Source organism: Schistocerca gregaria, chromosome 1 (genome assembly GCF_023897955.1).
Source record: "Schistocerca gregaria isolate iqSchGreg1 chromosome 1, iqSchGreg1.2, whole genome shotgun sequence".
NCBI classification, from domain to species: Eukaryota; Metazoa; Arthropoda; class Insecta; order Orthoptera; family Acrididae; genus Schistocerca; species Schistocerca gregaria.
Window position 1 is genome coordinate 1,157,651,967 of NC_064920.1, and position 26,713 is coordinate 1,157,678,679.

General features: G+C 42.7%; 1 protein-coding gene across 1 annotated transcript; it reads left to right on the top strand.

Moving 5' to 3' along the window:
* The first annotated feature begins 22,842 nt into the window (after positions 1-22,842).
* On the top strand, positions 22,843-25,368 carry LOC126295434 (uncharacterized). The gene has a single exon (XM_049987962.1). It carries the CDS (start codon positions 22,843-22,845, stop codon positions 25,366-25,368), a length of 2,526 nt encoding a protein of 841 aa, XP_049843919.1.
* The last annotated feature ends 1,345 nt before the right edge of the window (positions 25,369-26,713 follow it).

Consider the following 26,713-nt stretch of genomic DNA (forward strand, 5'->3'; position numbering starts at 1 on the left):
TCTTTGCCTAATCGAAATACCGCCATGTCAATACGTTTGTTCACATAGAGACATATTTAATGCATTTCACTGAACTGGAGAATTCTAAGTTTATGCATACTTGGCACATTTTGTGAACTCGGCCTCATGCGCAAGTTTTTATGATTCCTGGATGATCTACTGGCATTCCTAGTTTTCGTCGTTGACATATTTTTCTGGTTTAGTTCAATGTATAACAGATATACTTGATGACAATATTATGGAAATGGAAGAGGATGTAGATGAAGATGGAATGGGAGATATGATACTGCGTGAAGAGTTTGACAGAGCACAGAAAGATCTGAATCGAAACAAGGCCCCAGGAGTAGACAACATTCCATTAGAACTACTGACGGCCTTGGGAGAGCCAGTCCTGACAAAACGCTACCATCTGGTGAGCAAGATGTACGAGACAGGTGAAATACCCTCAGACTTCAAGAAGAATATAATAATTCCAATCCCAAAGAAAGCAGGTGTTGACAAATGTGAAAATTACCGAACTATCAGTTTAATAAGTCGCAGCTGCAAATACTAACGCGAATTCTTTACAGACGCATGGAAAAACTGGTAGAAGCCGATCTCGGGGAAGATCAGGTGGATTCCGTAGAAATGTTGCAACACGTGAGCCAATTCTGACCTTACGACTTATCTTAGAAGAAAGATTAAGGAAAGGCAAACCTACGTTTCTAGCATTTGTAGACTTAGAGAAAGCCTTTGACAATGTTGACTGTAATACTCTCTTTCAAATTCTAAAGGTGTCAGGGGTAAAATACAGGGAGCGAAAGGCTATTTACAATTTGTACAGAAACCAGATGGCAGTTATAAGAGTCGAGGGGCATGAAAGGGAAGCAGAGGTTGGGAAGGGAGTGAGACAGGGTTGTAGCCTCTCCCCGCTGTTATTCAATCTGTATATTGAGCAAGCAGTAAAGGAAACAAAAGAAAAATTCTGAGTAGGTATTAAAATCCATGGAGAAGAAATAAAAACTTTGAGGTTCGCCGATGACATTGTAATTCTATCAGAGACAACAAAGGACCTGGAAGAGCAGTTGAACGGAATGGACAGTGTCTTGAAAGGAGGATATAAGATGGACATCAACAAAAGCAAAACGAGGATAATGGAATGTGTTCAAATTATGTCGGGTGATGCTGAGGGAATTAGATTAGGAAATGAGACACTTAAAGTAATAAAGGAGTTTTGCTATTTGGGGAGCAAAATGACTGATGATGGTCGAAGTAAAGAAGATATAAAATGTAGACTGGCAATGGCAAGTAAAGCGTTTCTGAGAAAGAGAAATTTATTAACATCGAGTATCGATTTAAGTGTCAGGAAGTCGTTTCTGAAAGTATTTGTATGGAGTGTATGGAAGTGAAACATGAACGATAAATAGTTTAGGCAAGAAGAGAATAGAATCTTTCGAAATGTGGTGCTACAGAAGAATGCTGAAGATTAGATGGGTACATCACATAACTAATGATGAAGTATTGAATAGAATTGGGGAGAAGTATGTGGCACAACTTGACAGAACGAAGGGACCGGTTAGTAGGACACGTTCTGTGGCATCAGGGGATCACAAATTCAGCATTGGAGTGCAGCGTGGAGGGTAAATATCGTAGAGGGAGACCAAGAGATGAATACACTAAGCAGATTCAGAAGGATGTGGGTTGCAGTAAGTACTGGAAGATGAAGAAGCTTGCACAGGATAGGGTAGCATGGAGAGCTGCATCAAACCAGTCTCAGGACTGAAGACCACAACAACAACAACAACTATGTTATATATTACTACACATTGATTATACACTCCCAGTTGGTCACTGCCTCTTATTCATATTTTTGGGTGATCGTCTTCTGTATTTGGGATAGCCATCAACTTCTGCTTGTGCGTCTTCCCAGTATCGTTTTGGGTATTTTTTTTTCTGTAATGTCGTGTGGGTGCATCGCCGTAGCCCATAGTGGTACACAACCCCACAACAGGCAACAGCAGTCCATTCATCCCACCACCGCATCACACCGAACCCACGGTTACTGTGAGGTTTGGCCCCCAATGGAACACTCACTATCGTCTCTCCCAGCCCCCCCCCCTCCCCCCCTCCCTACCCCACGGATACGTTTCACACCAGACGAGTGTAGCCACAATGTTTGCGTGGTAGATTAGTTATGGTGTACGCGGTCGGATTCGTGCCAGGGGCCGGCACGCCTTCCCGCCCGGAAAGCAGTTAGATTGCATGGCTAACCAGGCGGGCATGTCTGTATACTAGTTTTCTTTGATTTCTGGCCTAACGAGTTGCATGTGAATGTTGTGAAGAGGTCAGGTCGTCCATATTTTCTTATGTAGGTCATCGAATCTTGAGCGTATTCGTGCATGTGTCTCGCACTCCCAATCTATGACGAGGGTAAGATTTCCATTGCTACAATGCCGCCAATGTTTCCGTCATATATGGTTGCGTCACGAAGGTGGATGTATTCTTCCGAGCATAGTTTCTTGTGATTCAGCCTTATGTAAAGTATCCGTTCCGCATCTATTTTTGGCCGGCCGCAGTTGGCCGAGCGGTTCTAGGCGCTTCAATCCGGAACCGCGCTGCTGCTACGGTCACAGGTTCGAATCCTGCTTGGCCATCGATGTGTGTGATGTCCTTAGGTTAGTTACGTTTAAGTAGTTCGAAGTCTAGGGGACTGATGACCTCAGATGTTAAGTCCCATAGTGCTTAGAGCCATTTGAACCATTTGTAGCTTCTATTTTTGTATACATATACATCAGGAATTATTGGTATAAACGGCAAGTGTTGAGAATGTCATTTATGTTTCATTGTCTCTGGTCATTAAGCGGTAAGCATAGAACCTCTTGGAAGTCATTTTTTTGTTTGTTTGTTCCTACAACTGTTTCAGGTTGGATTTGTTTCACATTAGAATAATATCCGTGCTACCCGAGCAGAAACGTTATTTGATGTTGGAGGGCATTGTATGAACGGTGTGTCTCTTTCCCTTCTTCATTCTTTAGTTATGTCGAGCTTGTGTTTTCATTGTCCACTATTACGATGGTCACTTCATCTACTTGAGATGCATTAAAACGACCGTCGTGTTCTCTATGTGGTATTTTGTCGGCTCGAATTATAACTTCATAGTCATCAGAAATCATTCGGTCCAGTGCTGTTTTCAATATGTGAATCAGTTGATTGTATTCAGATAAGATTCACTGCACATGTCGGACTGCTTCTCAGCACAATCAACTGATATTTGTGCATCACTGATACATTTCTGTTTCTCCATTCCCGATGAAATATACTTACAGATATTTATGGTCTTCGTAGCGTAGTGGTATTAATGATCCCATGTTGTGATAGATTTGGCTTTGGATGGAAAAAACGAAGTCGATTTCATCTCGGTTAATGCTGATGGAAGTGACACCGAAAGAATAGGCAGGCACTGCGCTCTGATATTTTGAAGAAAGTGTTCCGATCCTTGAGTTTCGCTGGTCTTTTAACAATTCCTGCGGAAGTGCTTCTTGTGGGGGTAATGGAATTTTTCCGTTCATGCAACAAGATTCTGGTGTTCCTCTGCTGAATTTTTTTACCTTTACAAGATTGGTAGATGTTATCCAATTTTCCGATGACGACCTGTTTGTGTTTGTTACATTAATTCGTCGGGTCGCAGCGGAACTTTTTTTTTTTTTTTGTTAAGTTGTACTGTTTACTTATCCTCGTCCGCGCTTCTCATTCGGTGATATTTTAGTGGCTGGCTTGAATTCGCAGTCTTTTATTGTAAAATTGTGTCAGAATTCTTGATCCATCAGTTCGTCCAATTCATTATTGTTCTGTTTCTCTGCTTCTCACGGTTCTCTTTCGCGTACGCTGGGAAATTAAACATGCTTTGCGCTGTTCAAAAATGCTTCAAATGGCTCTGAGCACTGTGGGACTTAACGTCTGAGGTCATCAGTCCCCTAGAACTTAGAACTACTTAATTCTAAATAACCTAAGGACATCACACACATCCATGCCCGAGGCAGGATTCGAACCTGCGACCGAAGCGGTCGCGCGGTTCCAGTCTGTAGCGCCTAGAACCGCTCGGCCACACCGGCCGGCTTCGCGCTGTTCGTCTGCTTCGTTTTTTGGTTGTTCTTTTTTAATTCGCTGATTTACTTCAGAGCTGGAAAGATCTCCTCCTCTTTTTACGTTTGGACGTGGTGTAAAATATAAATAAAATCAGATTTTTATCTAAAAATTCACCAAGTACACTTTCCACACTTTATTTTCGATTTATATTCAGTCACTGTAATATTTTGACTACTCACACTTCACTGTTTGTTTTTATTTACTCACTACCCTACTTTGTTACTTCCTCCCTTCATCACTGGTAAGGAATATACGTTCTAACACACGACGAATCCTGCTTTATACACCTCTACCAATGGGTAACCCCAACAGAGGTGAATTCCGGAACATACGAAAACGGCTTCGAATGGTCCCCAACGACCCAGAAAATTCAACAACATTCTAGAGTGTTCTGGAATATTCCACAATGATCTGGGATGCTACGGGATGTTCCCAAACATTCTGGAATTTTTCAGAATAGTTCAGATTATTCCCGAACATTCCAAAACATTCCGGATCGTTGTGGAACATACCGAAACAATCTGGAATGTTGTGGAATGCTCTCGAATACTCTCGAATGTTATGGAATGTTCTAGAAATTTCTAGAGGGCGAAACTTCATAGCCCTTATATGATCATACGGATTCCCTTCGGGTAAAAACAGGAACATTCTTCAAGAATGGGGGATACAGGTCTACCACACCTAATACCTCCCTTGATCGTACCGGGACTGGTTTATTAATTATAGCGTCACGCCCGTTGTACATTTACTTTTATAATATATATTGATTGTAGGCTTTTACTGCATTTCATAATCAAACATATCTAAAAAATTACTCAATGAAAAACGTACATTGTTCATTACAAGTACCACATGTCGTATTCAAGTTTTACGCCACGCCATGACGTTTTTCCTTGTACAATGTGTGTACACTCGTTCTTTGAAACTGCTTATCTTCTCTCGGTAGGTCTGTATAGCTTGTCCCCTGAGTACTTACCTCATTCAAGAGATGGATTTTATTTGACTTAAGAGTTTCTTACCCTATATATTCTCTTATACATACATTCATTACAATTTCTTGTTTCAGAGGAATCACAGATTGACTGTGCCTCCTTTCTTCCGAGCCCAAATTCCAATTTCAAATATTTCCGCATTAATATGCATGGACATGGTAAAGGTCCCCACACACTGTAATTAGGAAACATACCTATGTTAACTAGGTAGTAAACCTCTTGTTTGGCATCAGCGATTGTCGTTCCAAAACTTTAAATCGTTTCATTACATAATTGCTCATCCCCGTCTGTGGGTGGATGTTGTATGATGTTACTCTTAACCATATAAAAGTGCCTTATACAAATTCCCTACGAACATGTGGTACAGACTATTTCTTTCCCGAATGAAGCTAACCTCGTGCATAGCTCAACGTCCTTCTTGAATCTGTCAATATTGTTGTTGTTGTTGTTGTTGTTGTGGTCTTCAGTCCTGAGACTCGTTTGATGCAGCTCTCCATGCTACTCTATCCTGTGCAAGCTTCTTCATCTCCCAGTACTTACTGCAGCTTACATCCTTCGGAATCTGCTTAGTGTACTAATTTCTTGGTCTACCCCTGCCCTCCACTACTAAATTGGTGATCCCTTGATGCCTCAGAACATGTCCTACCAGCAGATCCCTTCTTCTAGTCAAGTGGTGCCACAAACTCCTCTTCTCCCCAATTCTATTCAATACCTCATCATTAGTTATGTGATCTACCCATCTAATCTTCAGATTTCTTCTGTAGCACCACATTCCGAAAGCTTCTAGTCTCTTCTTTTCTAAACTATTTATCGTCCATGTTTCACTTCCATACATGGCTACACTCCATACAAATACTTTCAGGAACGATTTTCTGACACTTAAATCAATACTCGATGCTAACAAATTTCTCTTTCCTTGCCTTTGCCAGTCTACATTTTATACCCTCTCTGCATCGACCATCATCAGTTATTTTGCTCCCCAAATAGCAAAACCCCTTTACTACTTTAAGTGTCTCGTTTCCTAATCTTATTCCCTCAGCATCACCCGACTTAATTCGTCTACATTCCATTAACCTCGTTTTGCTTTTGTTGATGTCCATCTTATATCCTCCTTTCAAGACACTGTCCATTCCGTTCAACTGCTCTTCCAAGTCCTTTGCTGTCTCTGATAGAATTACAATGTCATCTACGAACCTCAAAGTTTTTATTTCTTCTCCATGGATTTTAATACCCACTCCGAATTTTTCTTTTGTTTCCTTTACTGCTTGCTCAGTATACAGGTTGAATAACACGGGGAGAGGCTAAAACCTGTCTCACTCCCTTCCCAACTACTGCTTCCGTTTCATGCCCCTCGACTCTTATAACTGCCATCTGGTTTCTGTACAAATTGTAAACAGCCATTCGCTCCCTGTATTTTACCCCTGCCAACTTCAGAATTTCCCCAACCAACTTCAGAATTTGAAAGAGAGTATTCCAGTCAACATTGTCAAAGGCTTTCTCTAAGTCTACAAATGCTATTAACGTAGGTTTGCCTTTCCTTAATCTTTCTTCTAAGATAAGTCGTAAGGTCAGAATTGGCTCACGTGTTCCAACATTTCTACGGAATACAACTCGATCTTCTCCGAGATCGGCTTCTATCAGTTTTACCAATCGTCTGTAAAGAATTCGCGTTAGTATTTGCACCTGTGACTTATTAAACTGATAGTTCGGTAGATTTCACATCTGTCAACACCTGCTTTTTAGGCTTTGGAATTATTATATTCTTCTTGAAGTCTGAGGGAATTTCGCCTGTCTCATACATCTTGCTCACTATATGGTAGAGTTTTGTCAGGACTGGCTCTCCCAAGGCCGTCAGTAGTTCTAATGGAATGCTGTCTACTCCCGGGGCCTTGTTTCGACCTAGGTCTTTCAGTGCTCTGTCAAACTCTTCACGCTGTATCATATCTCCCATTTCATCTTCATCTACCTCCTCTTCCATTTCCATAATATTGTCCTCAAGAACATTGCCCCTGTATCGACCCTTCTGTATACTCCATCCACCTTTGTGTTTTTCCGTCTTTGCTAAGAACTGGGTTTCCATCTGAGCTCTTGATATTCATGCAAGTGGTTCTCTTTTCTATAAGGTCTCTTTAATTTTCCTGTAGGCGGTATCTATCTTACCCCTAGTGAGATAAGCTTCTACATATTTTTAAGACGTTTGTATTCCTTTTTGCCTGATTCACTTGCTGCATTTTTGTATTTTTTCCTGTCATCAATTAAATTCAGTATCTCTTCTGTTACCCAAGGATTTCTACTAGCCCTCGTCTTTTTACTACTTGATCCTCTGCTACCTTCACTATTTCATTCCTCAAAGCTACCCATTCTTCTTCTACTGTATTTCTTTTCCCCATTCCTGTCAATTGTTCCCTTATGCTCTCCCTGAAACTCTGTACAACCTCTGGTTCTTTCAGTTGATCTAGGTCCTATCTCCTTAAATTCCCACCTTTTTTCAGTTTCTTCTATTTTTATCTACAGTTCATAACAAATAGATTGTGGTCAGAGTCCACATATGCCCGTGGAAATGTCTTACAATTTAAAACCTGGTTCTTAAATCTCTGCCTTACCATTATATAATCTATCTGAAACCTTTTCGTAACTCTAGGGTTCTTCCATGTAAACAACCTTCTTTCATGTGTTAGTGTGTTAGCTCTGTGCAAAATTCTACCAGGCGGCTTCCTCTTTCATTTCTTACCTCAATCCATAATCACCTACTACGTTTTCTTCTCTTCCTGCTCCTACTGTCGATTTCCAGTCACCCATGACTATTAAATTTTCGTCTTCCTTCACTACCTGAATAATTTCTTTTATCTCATCATACAGTGTTACAGGGCCAGATCAGTCAATCATCTAGACTGTTGCCCCTGCAACAACTGAAAAGGCTGCTGCCCTCTTCAGGAACCACACGTTTGTCTGGCCTCTCAACAGATACCCCTCCACTGTGGTTGCACCTACGGTACGGCTATCTGTATCGCTGAGGCACGCAAGCCTCCCCACCAACGGCAATGTCCATGGTTCATTGGCAGGGGGTGGGGGAGGTGAATCTGTCTACACACCATTTTATTTGTACCGTGTACTAACGCGAGTATACTAACCTTTTTATTTGAAATCAATTGCGCAGCACCTCCTCAGCTTCTCTCCTATTCTTTCCCTCACATCGGTTCGAAGAAGTTCCTTCACTCGACTGCACCCAGATGTCACCCTACACTCTTCCTCATTTCACACCTTACACTTCCTCATACTATGAGTACACCTACAGTGGCTCATAAGTTCCATTATTTACCTCTCCTAAGGACATAATACGTTATTATATGTGAGACAACATTAAACTGTAATCGTAAATAGTGTAGGTTGTTGGGTCCGCGCGTCTGCTACTCAAACGCTTGACTTACCAAGTGTTTAACGCGTCACCTTCTATGCGCATTCCGCCTCACGACTGTCAGGGAGACCATCCACGGCTGTCACACCTGAACCGTTGCAGCGAGCTGATGTTATCATTTGCGAAGACAGGCGCAGTACGACTCTGCAGTTGGGGTTGCATCTGTCAATCAGCAAAGGAAATGTGGATGCAGTTATCCGCACTCTTGGATATTCAAAAGTGTACTTAAGATGGGCCTCGCGGTGTCTACCGGTGGATAACAAATCGAACAGAAAAAAAAACATTTGTCTTGATTTGTTGCAACGATTTGAAGCTGAGTGGGAGGCGTTCTTATCCCGATTTGTGACAGGTGATGAAACCTGAGGCAACCATTCTGAGCCCGAAACAAAACGACAGTCGGGAGAATGGCCCTATTTCCACAACCCGCAGAAGAACAAATTCAAGACAACTGCTTCCACCGGCAAGGTCGTGATAGCAGTGTTCTGAGACTGGCAAGGTGCGATTCTCATTGATGTAATGCCAAGAGGTGTACCATTAATTCAGAATCGTAAGTCAACACATAAAAAAAAACTCAAGACGCGTCTCCGGTGACTTCGACGTCACAGCAACCAAGCAGATACTTTGCTGCAACACGATAACACTCGGACCCACAGAAGTCTGAGGGCTGCTGAACACATCGGAAAACAGGGTTGGACAATGTTACTCCATTCACCCTACAGCCCTGACCTATTCCCCTCTCACTTCCACTTTTTTGGGCCTTTAAAGGATGCCATTCATGGAAGACATTTTGAGGACGATGAGGAGGAGATCCACACAGTGAAGGACTGGCTTTACCACCAGGACAAGGATTAGTACCGACAGGGCACACACGCCCTTGTTTCGCGCTGGTGGAAGGCCATAGAACGGGAGGTATATTACGTGGAAAAATAGGGTGTCTAGATAAAACACCATTCTTTCGTGTGTGTAATTCTCATTATGTTCAATAAAGATTTATCGAAGAAAAACATGCGGTGCATTACTTCCTGGGCAACTCTCTCATGGTATGCATGAAAGCAGTGCTTGTGAACGAACACTAATAGGTTGCTTTTCTTTCTGTTGAGCACTACGTGGTCAGTATATTAAATATAGTGGACCTATAAGGGGCCATGAGGTGATAGCTGAAACTGACGAATCATGGATCTGGTGAGGAGAAGGTGAGAGACGTAAGTTAAGGTCGGCGGCTATGGTGATTCCTTTGATGTATTTCCGGAGGTCGCAGAAGCAACTGCTATAGCGTTAGATGCGTGTGCATTTTAACGGTGTTGGGCGGGAAAGGTTATGGCCACCCTATTGTGAACGACAACTGGGAATTTAAAGACTATAAGATTGGGGCCTACACAAATATTATTGAGAGGTTTCATTTGGCTGTGAAATCTGTTATAGGGCCGTCAAAAGATGCTGGGACTTTGTTTCGGTTTTTTCTCTTCTTTCAGTTTCTTAAATCTTCTGTCAAACTGCATTACTTTAATATGCGTGCAGGCTTTTCTCTACCGCGTAACTTTATTTCTGTTCATAAGCCTAGGTCTCGGTTACATGGCAAAATTAGAACATATTGTTTTTGTTACAGAATACTTTATGTCTAACTTACGATTCTTAAATTTCGTAATTGGAGGTCTTTGTCATGATCATTACTTTAATACTGTGGTTCAAGTTTCTGAGTTTTTTTTTACCTCTGTGTTACATTGCTACCAAAGACATATCAGGTATAATTAATTTCTTTGATTTGAGTTTCTTACATTGGAACCAGAATTTTCACTTGAGCTATATAGTTGAAGTGAAATTTTTGATACTGCGTAGATGGATGTTGATGTAGATGTAGAAGTGAAATTTTTGATACCGCGTTTCCGTAGCCACACCGATTTATGGTTTTACGTATTCATACAGCCTTTGGGTTTCTGTGATTATATCGGAATACTAGAACGAGCTATATAGCTGAAGCTGAACTGTTGTTTTCGATACCACCTCTCGGCAGTTTTCTCGATTTTTCCCTTTGTATACTGGTACCGACTTTTGGCATTATGTATCTGTATCAGTTTATGGCTTCTAGTATTAAGATCTATCTTTTACGTTGAGATGTTTAGGGTGGTCCATTGAGAGTGACCGGGCCAAATATTTCACGAGATAAGCGTCAAACGATAAAACTACAAACAACGAAACTCGTCTAGCTTGAAGGGGAAAACCAAATGGCTCTATGGTTGGCCCGCTAGATGGCGCTGCCATAGGTCAGACGGATATCAACTGCGTTTTTTAAATAGGAACCGCCATTATTATTACATATTCGTGTAGTACGTAAAGAAATATGAATGTTTTAGTTGGACCACCTTTTTCGCTTTGTGATAGATGGCGCTGCAATAGTCACAAACGTATAAGAACATGGTATCACGAAACATTCTGCAAGTGCGCACGGTATTTCCTTCGTGATGCATTAGCCGTGCTAAAATGGACCGTTTACCAATTGCGGAAAAGGTCGATATCGTGTTGATGTATGGCTATTGTGACCAAAATGGCCAACAGGCGTTCGCTATGTATGCTGCTCGGTATCCTGGACGACATTATAGAAGTTGTCGGACTGTTCAACGGATAGTTACGTTATTTAAGGAAACAGGGAGTGTTCAGCCACATGTGAAACGTCAACCAAATGATGATTCCCAAGCAGGTGTTTTAGATGCTGTCGCGGGTAATACGCATATCAGTAGCAGACAAATTGTGCGAGAATCGGTAATCTCAAAAACGTCGGTTGCACCCGTACCATATTTCTATGCGCCAGGGATTGCATGGCGACGGCTTTGAACGTCGTGTACAGTACTGCCACTGGGCACAAGGGGAAATTACGGGACGATGACAGACTTTTTGCACGCGTTCTATTTAGCGACGAATCACCATTCACCAACAGCGGTAACGTAAACGGCATAATATGCACTATTGGGCAGCGGAAAATTCACGATAGCTGCGACAAGTGGAACATTAGCGACCTTGGCGGGTTCATGTATATTGTGGCATTATGGGAGGAAGGATAATTAGCCCCCATTTTATCGATGGCAATCTGAATGGTGCAATGTATGCTGATTTCCTACGTAATGTTCTAACGATGTTACTAGAAGATGTTTCACTGGATGACAGAATGGCGATGTACTTCTAACGTGATGGATGTCCGGCACATAACTCACTTGCGGTTGAAGCAGTATTGAACAGCATATTTCATGACAGGTGGATTGGTCGTCAAAGCCCACACGTTCTCTGGATCTGACGTCCCCGGGTTTCTTTCAGTGGGGAAAGTTGAAGGATATTTGCTATAGTGATCCATCGACAACGCATGACAACATGCGTCAGTGCATTTTCAATGCATGTGCGAACATTACGGAAGGCGAACTATTCCCTGTTGAGAGGAATGTCGTTACACGTATTGCCAAATGCATTGAGGTTGACGGGCATCATTTTGAGCATTCATTGCATTAATGTGATATTTACAGGTAACCTGTAACAGCATGCGGTCTCAGAAATGATACGTTCACAAAGGTACACGTATCACATTGGAACAACCGAAATGAAATGTTCAAACGTACTTCTGTATTTTAATTTAAAAAAGCTACGTGTTACCAACTGTTCGTCTAAAATTGTGAGCCATCTATCACAAAGCGAAAAAAGTGGTCCAACTTAAACATTCATATTTCTTTACGTGCTACACAAATTATGTAATAAAAATGGGGGTATCTATTCAAACAAAACGATGTTGACAACCGTTTGACCTATGGCAGCACCATCTAGCGGGCCAACCATAGCGGTTTCCTCGTTCAAGCTAGACGAGTTTCGTTCTTTGTAGTTTTTTCGTTTGATGCTTATTATTACAAATTTGGCCCGGTCACTATCAGTGGACCACCCTGTATACTGATGGAAAAAAATTCACACTACTATGAAGGTGTTGTCCGACATGAACGAAAGTTGGCAGGCGTGTTGCTACTTCTGGAAGATGATGTCTCTTCAGATTTCGCACCAGTCGCCTAAGAGTGGCGCTGGTAGAGCCAGTATGAGGATGCAGTTCAGGTTTGCTCTGTGTTCACTCTGTAACGGGAGTGAGTGTTAGTTAACCTTTGAGAAAGGACATGGTGAGCTGCTGTTAGTCAAGAATGCGTTGAAGGTGACAATGATGCCATTGTCGACAACTCACTAACTTTGAAAGAAGTCGAGGGAGAGGGCTACGAGAAACTGGATGTTCCTTCTGCTGTTTATCAGACAGACGTGGTAGCAATGCACTGGCAGCGGTGGTCACTAGAATGTGAGGTCGCAAGTAGACCGAACTCCAGACGGTCACGTGGCACTACCGATTTGGAAAATCATCGTGGCACTGGCGCATCGTACTGCATCTGCAGCAACAATCTGAGCACTTGTTGGCACCACAGCGACAAAGTGAACTGTTAAAAATCGGTTACTTCAAGAACAGCTCCGAGCCAGACTCCCTGTTGCGAACATTCCACTAACACCTGTGAGTCTGTGGGTGCTATTCTGTCATTCTGCGAAACGGATTAATCTGAGATGTACCCTTTACTCTGTGGCTCCTGCAAGATGCAATTTCCACCCCCACACAGTCGCTGCTAACGTTGTAAAGAGAAATGCCTGAAAAACTTTCAGCGATAAATATCTTCTGCAGTCGCCCGCTGTAAGGAAATGACAAAAATACACATAATTTCTTATGTAACTAGTGGGATACTTGGGTACTGGAGTAGTGCTAATTAGTGTAAGAATAACATGAAACTAACGAATATTATTATTTATTTTGCAAAAATTCTGAGAAATCACAATGGCACTTATTTCCGGTTTCTTTTCGGAATGTGAAGCTACCTCTTAAGGATAGGATTCGCTAATGAAATTTCTATACAAAATTTAAGATTGTTTTTGAGTTGGCAGAATGGCTGAGAGCCGCGCCTACTCAACTTGAATAATCAACCGTTAGAATGTTGCTAGGTACAGTCGATGCAGTCACATGTGAAATGCAGTGAAGTGTACTGTTGTGGAGGAAATATGGGGCTCGCAAGAGCTGTAGCGCACAATACCGTAAGCTGCAATGTCTGCTCTCTGCGCCGCTCGCTGCTGACAAATAAGATAACTCTCGCTCTATCTGGATTGACCTTCACCAATCAAACTCTCCCTACGCCTTGATGAGGTCAAGGACTCATATTCGCCCCTAGTCTAACTATTGGCGTGGTACACCGGTCAGATAACCAGTCCAGTGCCAATCCACTCAAAAATTCGCTCACAGGCGTTTAACTATAACTCTTTCTGTTCACACTGCACAATAAGTGTGGCAGCCAACACAGTGAACTACACTTAATCGCAATGACTCAGTATAGAGTCACACTCCAATTGGCTCTCGACAGAGGTGCTCTCCCAGTGAAGTACTGAGGAGAGACTTGTTCCTCGCTCTTTTCAGTACACGTACGAGAGCGCACGCTCTCGTTACGTGTTCTCTCTTCTAGAGCGGCAACGGAACGGCCCCTCTCCACGCCAGACGTGTCAGTCTCTTCCATTACTCTTTCAGCTCAAGGCGTCATGAATATCGTCCGCCAATCAGCATGGCTCTTCTAAAACGGGAGAATGTCGTTTCGTTTAAGACGACCATTCCGGAAATCTGTAGCATCGGCGTTTGGCGTTTGCTGTCTCCTTGTGAAAAACCTCTGAAACTGTGTGCTATGTTAGTAAAGAATGCGTAGACTGGGCGCTCCCACACAGTGTAGGGGAATTTGCTTTTCATCCGAACATGGGGTCGTTCTTCCTTTCACTCGGGCAAACGCTGTCCGCTTCACGGGCGGCCACCGGCTGATGTAGGTAGCCCCCTGTGAAAACCTCTGAAGGGACCAGCCTCCTGACGTGCGGTGTTTGCCTCTCCCAAACTAAAAGCTTTTGTGACTGTTGTGTCTTGAATGTGTGTGTGTGTATGCCAGCTTCGAGTATCTCAACCCCAGTGCGCACTTGTTATTTGCGCATCATTTACATGAATTCATACAACATTGACTTTATCTTATCGAGTTTGGGTTTGAATGAAGCGTCTTGATGTGGAGAATATGATTGTGAGGGCGGAATATGTAAGCAATGAAGGTCAGGAGACCACGACGTCTTACAGCCCTTACACCGGCATTTGGGACTTCAGTGGTGTCAAGAGAGTGTTCATTGTGTTAGCTGGTTCTGATTCTGTGCCGGTGATGGCCGTGTGTTGATTAGGAGAAGGCCAGTTGAGGGCAAGCGACCAACCAGTCATCGTGCTGGACACACGGGACCTACACCTGGAGCTACGGTTTGGAATGCAATTTCGTGTCACAGCAGGAGCACTCGTGTGGTTATCCCATACACCCTTACTGCAAAATTTGTGCGTCAATGTGTAGTTTCGACCTGTTGCGCTGCCATTCGTGAACAGTGTCCCAGGGGGAGTTTTCCAACATGATGCTGCTCGCTCACTTACGGCTGTTGTAACCCAACATGCTATAAAGTGCCCACTCACTCTCTCGGCCTATTGTGTCTCCAATTTGTCTATTAGAGCTTTCTTGTATCAATGTATGTGGGCTCCAGCGTAAGCAGTCAGAATCTTATACCATCTGCAACGTGCGACCTGTGTCCTGCAGACGTGCTTCGTGACCATAAGGCGCGACTGCAGCGTCTGATAGTGGCGGAGTGCGCTTACAGTGTAGTTACATTCTCTGGAACTATTAAAATTAATAACTGGTCTATAAATAGTCCGACAAACTTGATATTAGGTACATAGCCTTCTGTTGTGTAAAGGAACAATCTGTCAAAATCTGAAGTCAATAACGGTCATAATTTGGAAGTTACAAAAGAAAGTCATTAAAAACGTAATTATCCGACATTTAAAAAACTAAATCGTTAGTATGCTATTTAGGTTTTTATATTGGTAACGCCACGTAGCGCTCTGTATGAAAACACTAACTGTGCTGTGTTCAGCCTGTGGCTGGTTTGTATTGTTGAATTATTCGCTATTGTAGTGTTGGGCAGTTGGATGTGAGCCGCCAGCAGTGGTGGATGTGGGGGGAGAGCGGACGATCTGGACATGTTTCCACCGGAAAGAGTAAATTTGTAATACTGTGTTTCATGAAATGATGTTTGTGTGTGTGTGATGACTTTTGAATATTATTAAGGTAAATACATTGTTTGTTCTCTATCAAAATCTTTCATTTGTTAACCATGCCCATCAGTAGTCGGTGCCTTCAGTAGTTAGAATCTTTTATTTAGCTAGCAGCATTGGCGCTTGCTGTATTGCAGTAGTTCGAGTAACGAAGATTTTTTGAGGTAAGTGATTCATGGAAGGTATAGGTTAATGTTAGTCAGGGCCATTCTTTTGTAGGGACTGTTGAAAGTCAGATTGCGTTGCACTAAAAATATTGTGTGACATTTTAGTGTTGATGAGAATACGTAAAGAGAGAAGTGTCTGAGTACGTTCAGTTCTGCTCAGCTGTTTAAAAATCAAATAACGTAAGAGGTTTATCAGCATAGGAATTCACTAATTTTTCTAAGGGGATGTTTCAAAATCACTAACTGTGACTATTTGAAAAGATATGAACACCTTCAGTGCTTAGATTCAAATATGGAAAGTTCTCATTTTAGAAAACCTTTCGTAATTTTGCTCTAGTAATAGCTTCAAGAATTTCAAGTAGATATTTATGTTTTATGTTAGGACGGGTGTGAAAGAGAGTACCTGTGTGAGTGTATGTGGGACATTCGCCAATATTAAATTTTCAGTTTGTAGTTCTCTATAGGAACTTGCAAGTGTTCCAGCTTTGTGTCGTGGGAGCGAATCCACCAGTGGTTCCCGTGCTAGTGGATGGCGGATGTCCAGGCATGTTTGAATGTGTAAGAGACAGCCAGAACGTTCGCGATTATATAGTTAAATTCCTGGACGTTAAGTGCAGCTTAAAATTTATTTCATTTCATTTGTTTAACAAGGGAGTTTTGAGTTGTTTATTTTAATGATGTCAATGAACTGAGAGCAGTGGTTGGTTCTTTCTAGATTTTGGCGCGAGCCGCGCCCTGAAAGTCAGCTCTGATTGGCCGTAATTCTGTACAGCCAATAAGAAGGGAGACGGTTTGCCACCTAAGGTATGAGATAGAGGTGCTTGTAGAGGCAGAGAGAAGAACGGAATGGTGGACTAATTTGTATGGAGTGTAATGGAGTGTATGGAGTCGCAATGGGACGTCATCTATAACCAGCATTAACTGTCCCTGTGTTGTCCGAGCAAGTGAAATAGGCACCGAATTCTGTCAAACAAACAGCCATCCGGCACCTGTAGAGCGCAACGCACGCACCTTTGCATCCTTGCAATCAACATTCTGGCGGCTACACCGATTATTAATGTATCAGAATTTCACATTTGCGATGGCCACCTTGCACTTTAATTTACCCTGAGATCTTGCAATACTGAGCACTTAAATATGTGACCTAGGCAAATATATTCCCTAAATTTCAATATTCTACGTTAATTATTTTTTGAAGTTGCGATTTTTCTCCGTCAGTGTCTATATCTGCAATCTTCGTTCAGGAAGGCAGTTCTGTTCTGGTTGTGAGCTAGTTTCAGTAACTAACGTGTTTCAAGTCTAAATATAGTACTTCATTGACCAACCTAACTTAAGAACTTGACTGTGGTTTCTACGTGACAATACCAGAACCGTTTAACAACTGCTAAAACTATTTCTCTATCTGAAAACTTTCCCTTCTTTTGGAACTACTCGATATTGCCACAAATTGGTTTTTTGCGGTGCTGAACACGCCATCTATTTCACAGTATGGTGACAACAGGAAAGATTCTACTGTGCAGCACAGTGCAGCAATTACTATACCGTAAACGATTCGGCAGCTTGTGGAACAGGCTCTTCTCTGCTGCAGATGGGTTGGAGGAGATACTGGACAGCGTGCTGTCCTTGTTTCGGCCGAAGGAAGACGATGCAGGGGCATCGACGGCTGGTCGAGTTGGAGCAGGTCACCAAAGCTCCGAAGGTGAGCACCACTCCGTTTCCTGACGACGTACAACACAGCAGTAGTACACACACAGACACACACACACACACACACACACACACACACACACACACACACACACACACACACACACACACACACCATGTGCTCACTAACGGACGTCACTCACTTACGAAAATTTAGATGAACATCAACAAAAGCAACACGAGGATAATGGAATGTAGTCGAATTAAGTCGGGTGATACTGAGGGAATAAGATAATAAAATGAGACACTTAAAGTAGTAAAGGAGTTCTGCTATTTGAGCAGCAAAATAACTGATGATGGTCGAAGTAGAGAGGACATAAAATGTAGACTGGCAATGGCAAGGAAACCGTTTCTGAAGAAGAGAAATTTGTTGACATCGAGTATAGATTTAAGTGTCAGGAAGTCGTTTCGAAAGTATTTGTATGGAGTGTAGCCATGTATGGAAGTGAAATATGGACGATATATAGTTTGGACAAGAAGAGAATAGAAGCTTTCGAAATGTGGTGCTACAGAAGAATGCTGAAGATTAGATGGGTACATCACATAACTAATGAGGAAGTAATGAATAGAATTGGGGAGAAGAGGAGTCTGTGGCACAAATTGGCTAGAAGAAGGGATCGGTTGGTAGGACATGTTCTGAGGCATCAAGGGATCACCAATTTAGTACTGGAGGGCAGCTTGGAGGGCAAAAATCGTAGAGGGAGACCAAGAGATGAATACACTAAGCAGATTCAGAAGGACGTAGGCTGCAGTAGGTACTGGGAGATGAAGAAGCTTGCACAGGATAGAGTAGCATGGAGAGCTGCATCAAACCAGTCTCAGGACTGAAGACCACAACAACAATATAAAGATCTCTTTCCGCTGTCTTCAAACCTGTCCTTTTCTGCCTTAAGATGTTCAGGAATCAAATTTCTATATTGACCTATAAGGCTGTCCATTCTTTGTTCTGAATGTGGTTATTTCCAAGCGTCGCTTTTCCTGTTTTCTTCGCTATTGATCTTGTCTCTACTTTTTCATTGCTATGTGGGAGATTGCGACACTGTACCCACTAACACCAAGATACTTACTTCGACTGAGTTTTGGATTATTGCTGATGGCCGCTTTCTTTAACTTTACACAGCGCTCTATTTAACTATGTGATATGGCCGGTGAATTACCTTCATGTCAAGTATTTATTCCTACATCTGTATTTACTAGCCTTGAAGTACTCATACTCAATAAGCTGTATGCACTGGAAAAGTCAGTCATCACACTAGGGCCCTCCTCACTTCAAATGTAATTGGTTCGACATCAGGATCGATTGTGTAGCACTTTCCAGTCTATTTTATGTTGGTGTTAAATGGTTTCAGCTTTAGATGTAGTCTGTAGTGTTCCTGTGGGTACATACGTTAACTACAAAAAAATTTTCTTTCGTTTTTGTACAGATGCAGTGGGTCGAACATCTCCATTCGCAGGCGGCAGCTGGAGAGTGCACTGGGCTTTTACGTGATGATCTGGTGAGTGGCGTACAGCACTTATCTTAAGCTGACTCTCGTAAATGTCTAATACTCTGCATCCCGAAGCAGTAATGAAACATGGGATATGTTTTGTCAGCTCATTTTTTACCTGCCTTACACAACTGGATAGATTCGATAATTGCTGAGGAGGTACTGAAACGAACTGGACAGAAATGAGATTTATGGCACAACTTACTAAAAGAGATATCTTTTAACGGGACACTTCATGTGGTATCAAGCAATCGTCACTTTGATTCCAAAGCGTCACGACGGTGAGGTGGTTCAAATAGGTGTAGCTTGCAGTAGTCGTACACAAATAAAGGAGCTAGCTGTTGAGTATAGACAACTGTGGTCAGATGCCTCAAAACGGTCTTCTGGCTGAAAACACCAAATGAAAAACTTTCACCGGAGTACATAAAAACGTCACATCCACTGCTGAACGTGCTGAAAGCATACACATTACCTGTGTGATCCTTGAATACGCAGTACTGTTCAAAAACACGCCTCCCACAATAACAGGATCAGAAATTGCTCTGATCTGACAATCACTGATCAATTATATCACCCAGTGCAGCGAAAAATACTTTCTTCATTAACACACCCATAACACATCCATGGAAACTTCTCACAAAAGGAAGTAAATAGAAGTAATCACACCACTAGAAGTTAGCAATAGCTTACAAACAAAGATTGCTTTATCTGTGCGACTAGATTCTAAACAATGTTAAGAAATGTAGTTAGCTTTTCAAATGGCTCTACCACTGAGCTCACCAAAAGAAGAAATGAAGCATACCGCCATACTGTATTCAGGAACCGTCTCTCGTATAATTGCTACTTTGTGCAACACTGTTTCTGATTCAATATAACAGCCCAGTGTAACATTTCCCTTCACTTTTACTGATGACAGCAGTGCCACCACTGAATCTTATCACTGACATCCTTCCATCCTGAATTTAAACCCACACATGATCCTTTCATTTACTTTCGTCATCATTTCGCTGATGGGCAGACTGAATAGTATGGGCGAAAGACTAAGAAACTGAAACATATTCCACTATTTTACATCGTGGAACTCTTTTTGCAGTCTTGCTTCTACAATAATGAGCGACGTCAGAGGTGCCTCTCTGGTGCCTTTTCCTACATCAACATCCATACTCCGCAAGCCACCTGACGGTGTGTGGCGGAGCGTACCTTGAGTATCTCTACCGGTTCTCCCTTCTATTCCAGTCTCGTATTGTTCGTGGAAAGAAGGATTGTCGGTATGGCTCTGTGTGGGCTCTAATCTCTCTGATTTTATCCTCATGGTCTCTTCGCGAGATATATGTAGGAGGGAGCAATATACGGCTTGACCCCTCGGTGAAGGTATGTTCTCGAAACTTTAACAAAAGCCCGTACCGAGCTACTGAGCGTCTCTCCTGCAGCATCTTCCACCGGTGTTTATCTATCATCTCCGTAACGGTTTCGCGATTGCTAAATGATCCTGTAACGAAGCACGCTGCTCTCCATTGGATCTTCTCTACCTCTTCTATCAACCCTATCTGGTACGCATCCCACACTGCTGAGCAGTATTCAAGCAGTGGGCGAACAAGCCTACTGTAACCTACTTCCTTTGTTTTCGGATTGCATTTCCTTAGGAGTCTTCCAATGACTCTCAGTCTAGCATCTGCTTTACCGACGATCAACTTTATATGTTCACTCCATTTTAAATCACTCCTAATGCGTACTCCCAGATAATTTATGGAATTACCTGCTTCCAGTTGCTGACCTGCTATATTGTAGCTAAGTGATATGGGATCTTTCTTTCTATGTATTCGCAGCACCTTTCCTCAATCAAAGCTTTCTTTTCCATTCTTCGGTGTGTTATACTAGTCAGTCGATTTTTCGGTAGTTCTCGCTCTTATAACCCTTCGGAATTTTGTGTAGTTTGTAGACTAAAAAATCCTTCAATCGAACTTGAAAAGTTGTTTGGTTTTCACTTTCACTCATGATTTTAGAAATTTAGATATGCAGTCGACGTCTGTAGATTTATTTGACCGTATGTGCGTCGAAACTCTGATAAGTGCCATTACTGGCCCCTACGTCTATCATCTCAACATCCATTTCTATTCCTCGTAGAGGCCTTCAATGAACTCTTTCCACCCATTCGCTCACTCTGCCCAGCGTTTAATAGTGGAATTCCTGTTGCACACTTAGTGGCTTATACAGCTGTTTTGCTCTGTTTCGGGGTAATGATTTAATCCTTGCTTAGGTAAAGATGTAGTAATTTGAGGTTTCCATGTTTCAGGTTTCTCCTGCACAAATAATACGTAGTTAAATTTTAAGAGAACTAGTTGAGGAAGATGGAGAGTAGTTTTAGATTATCGGTTAGTGTTTATTGGCTTTGCCTGATGAACTGTTAGTGACTGATATAACAGCATAATAATGCCCTTACATTGTAAATCATTATCATCTTTACAGTCCTCTCTAAAAGTCCTATGTTTGTTACTTAGAGCTGGTGGTGGAATAGTCTGACGAAGACCAAGGCTTATCACTAACAGTTGGTGGTGGAAGTCTTTTCAGCGGATGGTTACTCTGCTTCCAGTACAAACAATTTCCCTCTTCCGAGAACTTTTAACTTAATGCGGCGCTAACCAGTATGTCTTTTCTCAGGGAGTTACAAAACTCACTTCAAGTGCAATTTTTCTCTGTCGTTTCTGTGTTCTATTTACTTCCGTGCATATCCGTTTACAAGTGAGAAACGCCCTTTGAGTTTGCCTTTTCCGGTATCCTGTCAATGCACATTGGATTCACGCTGTCACCTTCGAATATGTTTGGGTCCACCAAACAATAGGTGGTCTCGTTACTGTATGTCACAAACCACTGCAGCTTCTTCTTTGTAATAGTTGCACTTCATTGGAATAGCGTGCACTACTTTTCAGAGGGCAAGTGCCTCCCAAGTTATTTCATATGCTTCACGAGAACAACCACAATCGATACAAACAACGTTACCGCTGGTAGAAAGGCTCCCAAGTATGGTGTCGGATGGTATTTGTAAAGTCACAGTATTACCAAGTAGCCACTGAAGATTTATGTGGTGTCCCAGAAGACGACGAGCGTTTCCCTCATAAAAATGCCGAGCTAGTTACACCACAAAATCAGATGCAACGCCGGTGAACCATTCAAGCAGGTATCGGCCCATAACAAGTGCGAGCTGTGAGGGTCAATAGATTTAATATACTGAACTTGCCCACATAACCGTAACTTGTACGTATACATGACCATTACATAAAAAGTGGACACATCTTTAACTGCTGGGATAAACAGTATTAAATATACACGTAAATCGGAATTATATTTTGCATCGCGTTTGCCGTCATCTCCATTATTACCTGAACTCACACGCAACTGAAAAATTCGTACTGAAACATTAAACGCAAATAAGTACACACAAAAAGGTCCCGCATATTACAGCTGCGCCAAACGAACATTAATAATCAGACATCAATTATTTTTAAAATTGTTCTCCTTCTACCATAGTTAAAAGCAACAAACTGATAGTTACAGAATTATTCTAATTATGTACATTGAATACACATATATGATTTTGTGTTCCATGTCTCTTACCGAGCTTTCTGTATTCTGCCAACAGGAGTGGACTCGCCAACACCATGCCGCTCACAGAAGAAGACTAGATGAGAAAACAGATCAGCTCGAGACAATTGCCGTGCCTCCAGCATCAGAACCCGCGACTACTGTCGAATCCCTATCTGAGCCCCCCGATATGCAGTTAGGGATGGATGCTAGACCACCAGCACCCTCAGTGGCATCTCTTGCAGACTGGCATGACGAGCCAGTAGGTGAGGAATTAGAGAGTTATGCTGAGCCACCACCTGACTCAGTAGAAAGTACTGCACAATGGCCTGATGAGCCCTATAACGAGAAGTTGGAAAGAGATTCTGAGCCGCCACCAGACTCAGTAGAAAGTACTGCACAATGGCCTGATGAGCCCTATAACGAGAAGTTGGAAAGAGATTCTGAGCCGCCACCAGACTCAGTAGAAAGTACTGCACAATGGCCTGATGAGCCCTATAACGAGAAGATGGAAAGAGATTCTGAGCCGCCACCAGACTCAGTAGAAAGTACTGCACAATGGCCTGATGAGCCCTATAACGAGAAGTTGGAAAGAGATTCTGAGCCGCCACCAGACTCAGTAGAAAGTACTGCACAATGGCCTGATGAGCCCTATAATGAGAAGTTGGAAAGAGAATCTGAGCCACCACCTGACAGAGTAGAAAGTACTGCACAGTGGCCTGATGAGCCCTATAATGAGAAGTTGGAAAGAGATTCTGAGCCGCTACCAGACTCAGTAGAAAGTACTGCACAATGGCCTGATGAGCCCTATAATGAGAAGTTGGAAAGACATTCTGAGCCGCCACGAGACTCAGTAGAAAGTACTGCACAATGGCCTGATGAGCCCTATAACGAGAAGTTGGAAAGACATTCTGAGCCGCCACCAGACTCAGTAGAAAGTACTGCACAATGGCCTGATGAGCCCTATAATGAGAAGTTGGAAAGACATTCTGAGCCGCCACCAGACTCAGTAGAAAGTACTGCACAATGGCCTGATGAGCCCTATAACGAGAAGTTGGAAAGAGATTCTGAGCCGCCACCAGACTCAGTAGAAAGTACTACACAATGGCCTGATGAGCCCTATAACAAGAAGTTGGAAAGACATTCTGAGCCGCCACCAGACTCAGTAGAAAGTACTGCACAGTGGCCTGATGAGCCCCATAACGAGAAGTTGGAAAGAGATTCTGAGCCGCCACCAGACTCAGTAGAAAGTACTGCACAATGGCCTGATGAGCCCTATAACGAGAAGTTGGAAAGAGATTCTGAGCCGCCACCAGACTCAGTAGAAAGTACTGCACAATGGCCTGATGAGCCCTATAACGAGAAGTTGGAAAGAGATTCTGAGCCGCTACCAGACTCAGTAGAAAGTACTGCACAATGGCCTGATGAGCCCTATAACGAGAAGTTGGAAAGAGATTCTGAGCCGCCACCAGACTCAGTAGAAAGTACTGCACAATGGCCTGATGAGCCCTCTAACGAGAAGTTGGAAAGAGATTCTGAGCCGCCACCAGACTCAGTAGAAAGTACTGCACAATGGGCTGATGAGCCCTATAACGAGAAGTTGGAAAGAGTTTCTGAGCCGCCACCAGACTCAGTAGAAAGTACTGCAGAATGGCCTGATGAGCCCTTTAATGAGAAGTTGGAAAGAGATTCTGAGCCGCCACCAGACTCAGTAGAAAGTACTGCACAGTGGCCTGATGAGCCCTCTAATGAGAAGTTGGAAAGAGAATCTGAGCCGCTACCAGACTCAGTAGAAAGTACTGCACAATGGCCTGATGAGCCCTATAACGAGAAGTTGGAAAGAGATTCTGAGCCGCCACTAGACTCAGTAGAAAGTACTGCACAATGGGCTGATGAGCCCTATAACGAGAAGTTGGAAAGAGTTTCTGAGCCGCCACCAGACTCAGTAGAAAGTACTGCAGAATGGCCTGATGAGCCCTTTAATGAGAAGTTGGAAAGAGATTCTGAGCTGCCACCAGACTCAGTAGAAGGTACTGCACAATGGCCTGATGAGCCCTATAACGAGAAGTTGGAAAGAGAATCTGAGCCACCACCAGACTTAGTAGAAAGTACTGCACAATGGCCTGATGAGCCCTATAACGAGAAGTTGGAAAGAGATTCTGAGCCGCCACTAGACTCAGTAGAAAGTACTGCACAATGGGCTGATGAGCCCTATAACCAGAAGTTGGAAAGAGTTTCTGAGCCGCCACCAGACTCAGTAGAAAGTACTGCAGAATGGCCTGATGAGCCCTATAATGAGAAGTTGGAAAGAGATTCTGAGCTGCCACCAGACTCAGTAGAAGGTACTGCACAATGGCCTGATGAGCCCTATAACGAGAAGTTGGAAAGAGAATCTGAGCCACCACCAGACTTAGTAGAAAGTACTGCACAATGGCCTGATGAGCCCTCTAATGAGAAGTTGGATATACATGATGAGCCCTCCAATAAGGAATGTTTGGCAACCACCTCTATCTTTGCAGAATATTGTCGTTTGAGAGCATCTCTTAGTGTTGGCCTTATGAAAGTAACGCCCTTAAAAACAGGACCATTTCCGATCAAAACAGCCTTTATCGTTACAGGCCCACCGAAGAAGAGGGCCTTTACTGTACGGAAGGTGTGTCCTATTAAGGCAGCCTTCATAGTCACAGGGCCTCCAAAGATAAGAGCATTTACTCCAAAGAAGGTCTGATCAATTAAAATGTCCTTTTGTGTTACTGAACCACCGAAGAAGAAGGCATTCGCTTGTAAATTTCTTGTACCCAGTAAAACTCAAGTCCCTGGTTTTGATGTGACTAACAATGTGAAGTGCCCTTAAAAATTGGGTCAGTCTTGATTGTAGCCTTGCCATGAAGAAAATTTTAATGTACGCTTTTTAGAAATTGTTTGAAATGAATTTGCAAATGTTTCGAATAAATCAAAATTTAAAGTGAACATTCGTTTGCTTTATTTACTCAGTTGTTTCTTTGAATGACTGTTTTTGTGATGGTACTGGCTTGTATATTGCGCTAAGCTGCTATTTCGTCAGCACCCACACTTAACAAAAAGAACACAACAGTGGTTATTAATTGGTAGCAGCAACCAACAAAACGTAAATAAAAAAATTGGAATCTACAACCACATTTGTTCACAAACAACAAAACAGGGACAAGTCAGGGCAGTCTGTGAGTAAAATACATTGACTGTAAAGGCACAACCTCAAAATAGTGCAACATGAAAGTGTGTCTTCAGGGTCAACAGGAAATGAAACGATGTAGCAACCATCTTACAAACAAAGAAAATTCTTCTACCTAAGCCACTATCGACGAGATCAGTCATAAAATAGAATCTTAACACACGAAACACATTCAGTTCATCATCTAAAACCGAGGTCAACTGGTCTGTGGGTTGCGGCCCTAATTGCTTGGTATAAAGCGCATTTAGTTACAGTTTCGCGTAGGAAAAGGTTTGCACTACAAGAACTGTACACAAGTTGGTCGTCCTGCCGAAGGAGGGACCCATGCGTCAAAGGACAGTTTCTTATCCGGAGATGCGTTAAAAGTACTTGCTGCCGTCGCTGTCGCCGTAAGGAGATGCGCCGCGGACGTGTCGTCGGTTTCGCCGGCCTCAGCTTTTTCTCCAACGCTAACCACTCCTCCCACAGACCCACGAAGTTGGCTCTCAATGGCGAGGGAGCTGCATGGGCAGTGAGAGGAAATTCAGAAATTGTGATCTCCAGACAGGCATCATTAGCCGCTGCATATGTTGCGTTTGCCTAACTGAAAAGTAACTGTTTTTTTCTGTTTTTGAAGTACTGAATTTATCGAGGATTTCAAAGAGTTTTGAAGGGTTCTGCCCCGGACGGACCTACAATAAAAATTAAAGTAAATTTAACGTGAGAGCTAATCACTACGAGGTTTGCTGCTGGATCTACGTCAGCGTGGAATACGTAAACGACTGCAGCTACTTGCTGAAGCCTAAACGTCAAATTGGAGTTCACTGCTGCAACGGCTCAGAACAGCGAGGACGAATGTGCAGCTGCAGTAGTTTTAAATGTA

Excerpts from the sequence above, each read along its gene's own strand:
- LOC126295434 (XM_049987962.1), top strand. The coding sequence starts at position 22,843 with ATGGATGCTAGACCACCAGCACCCTCAGTGGCATCTCTTGCAGACTGG.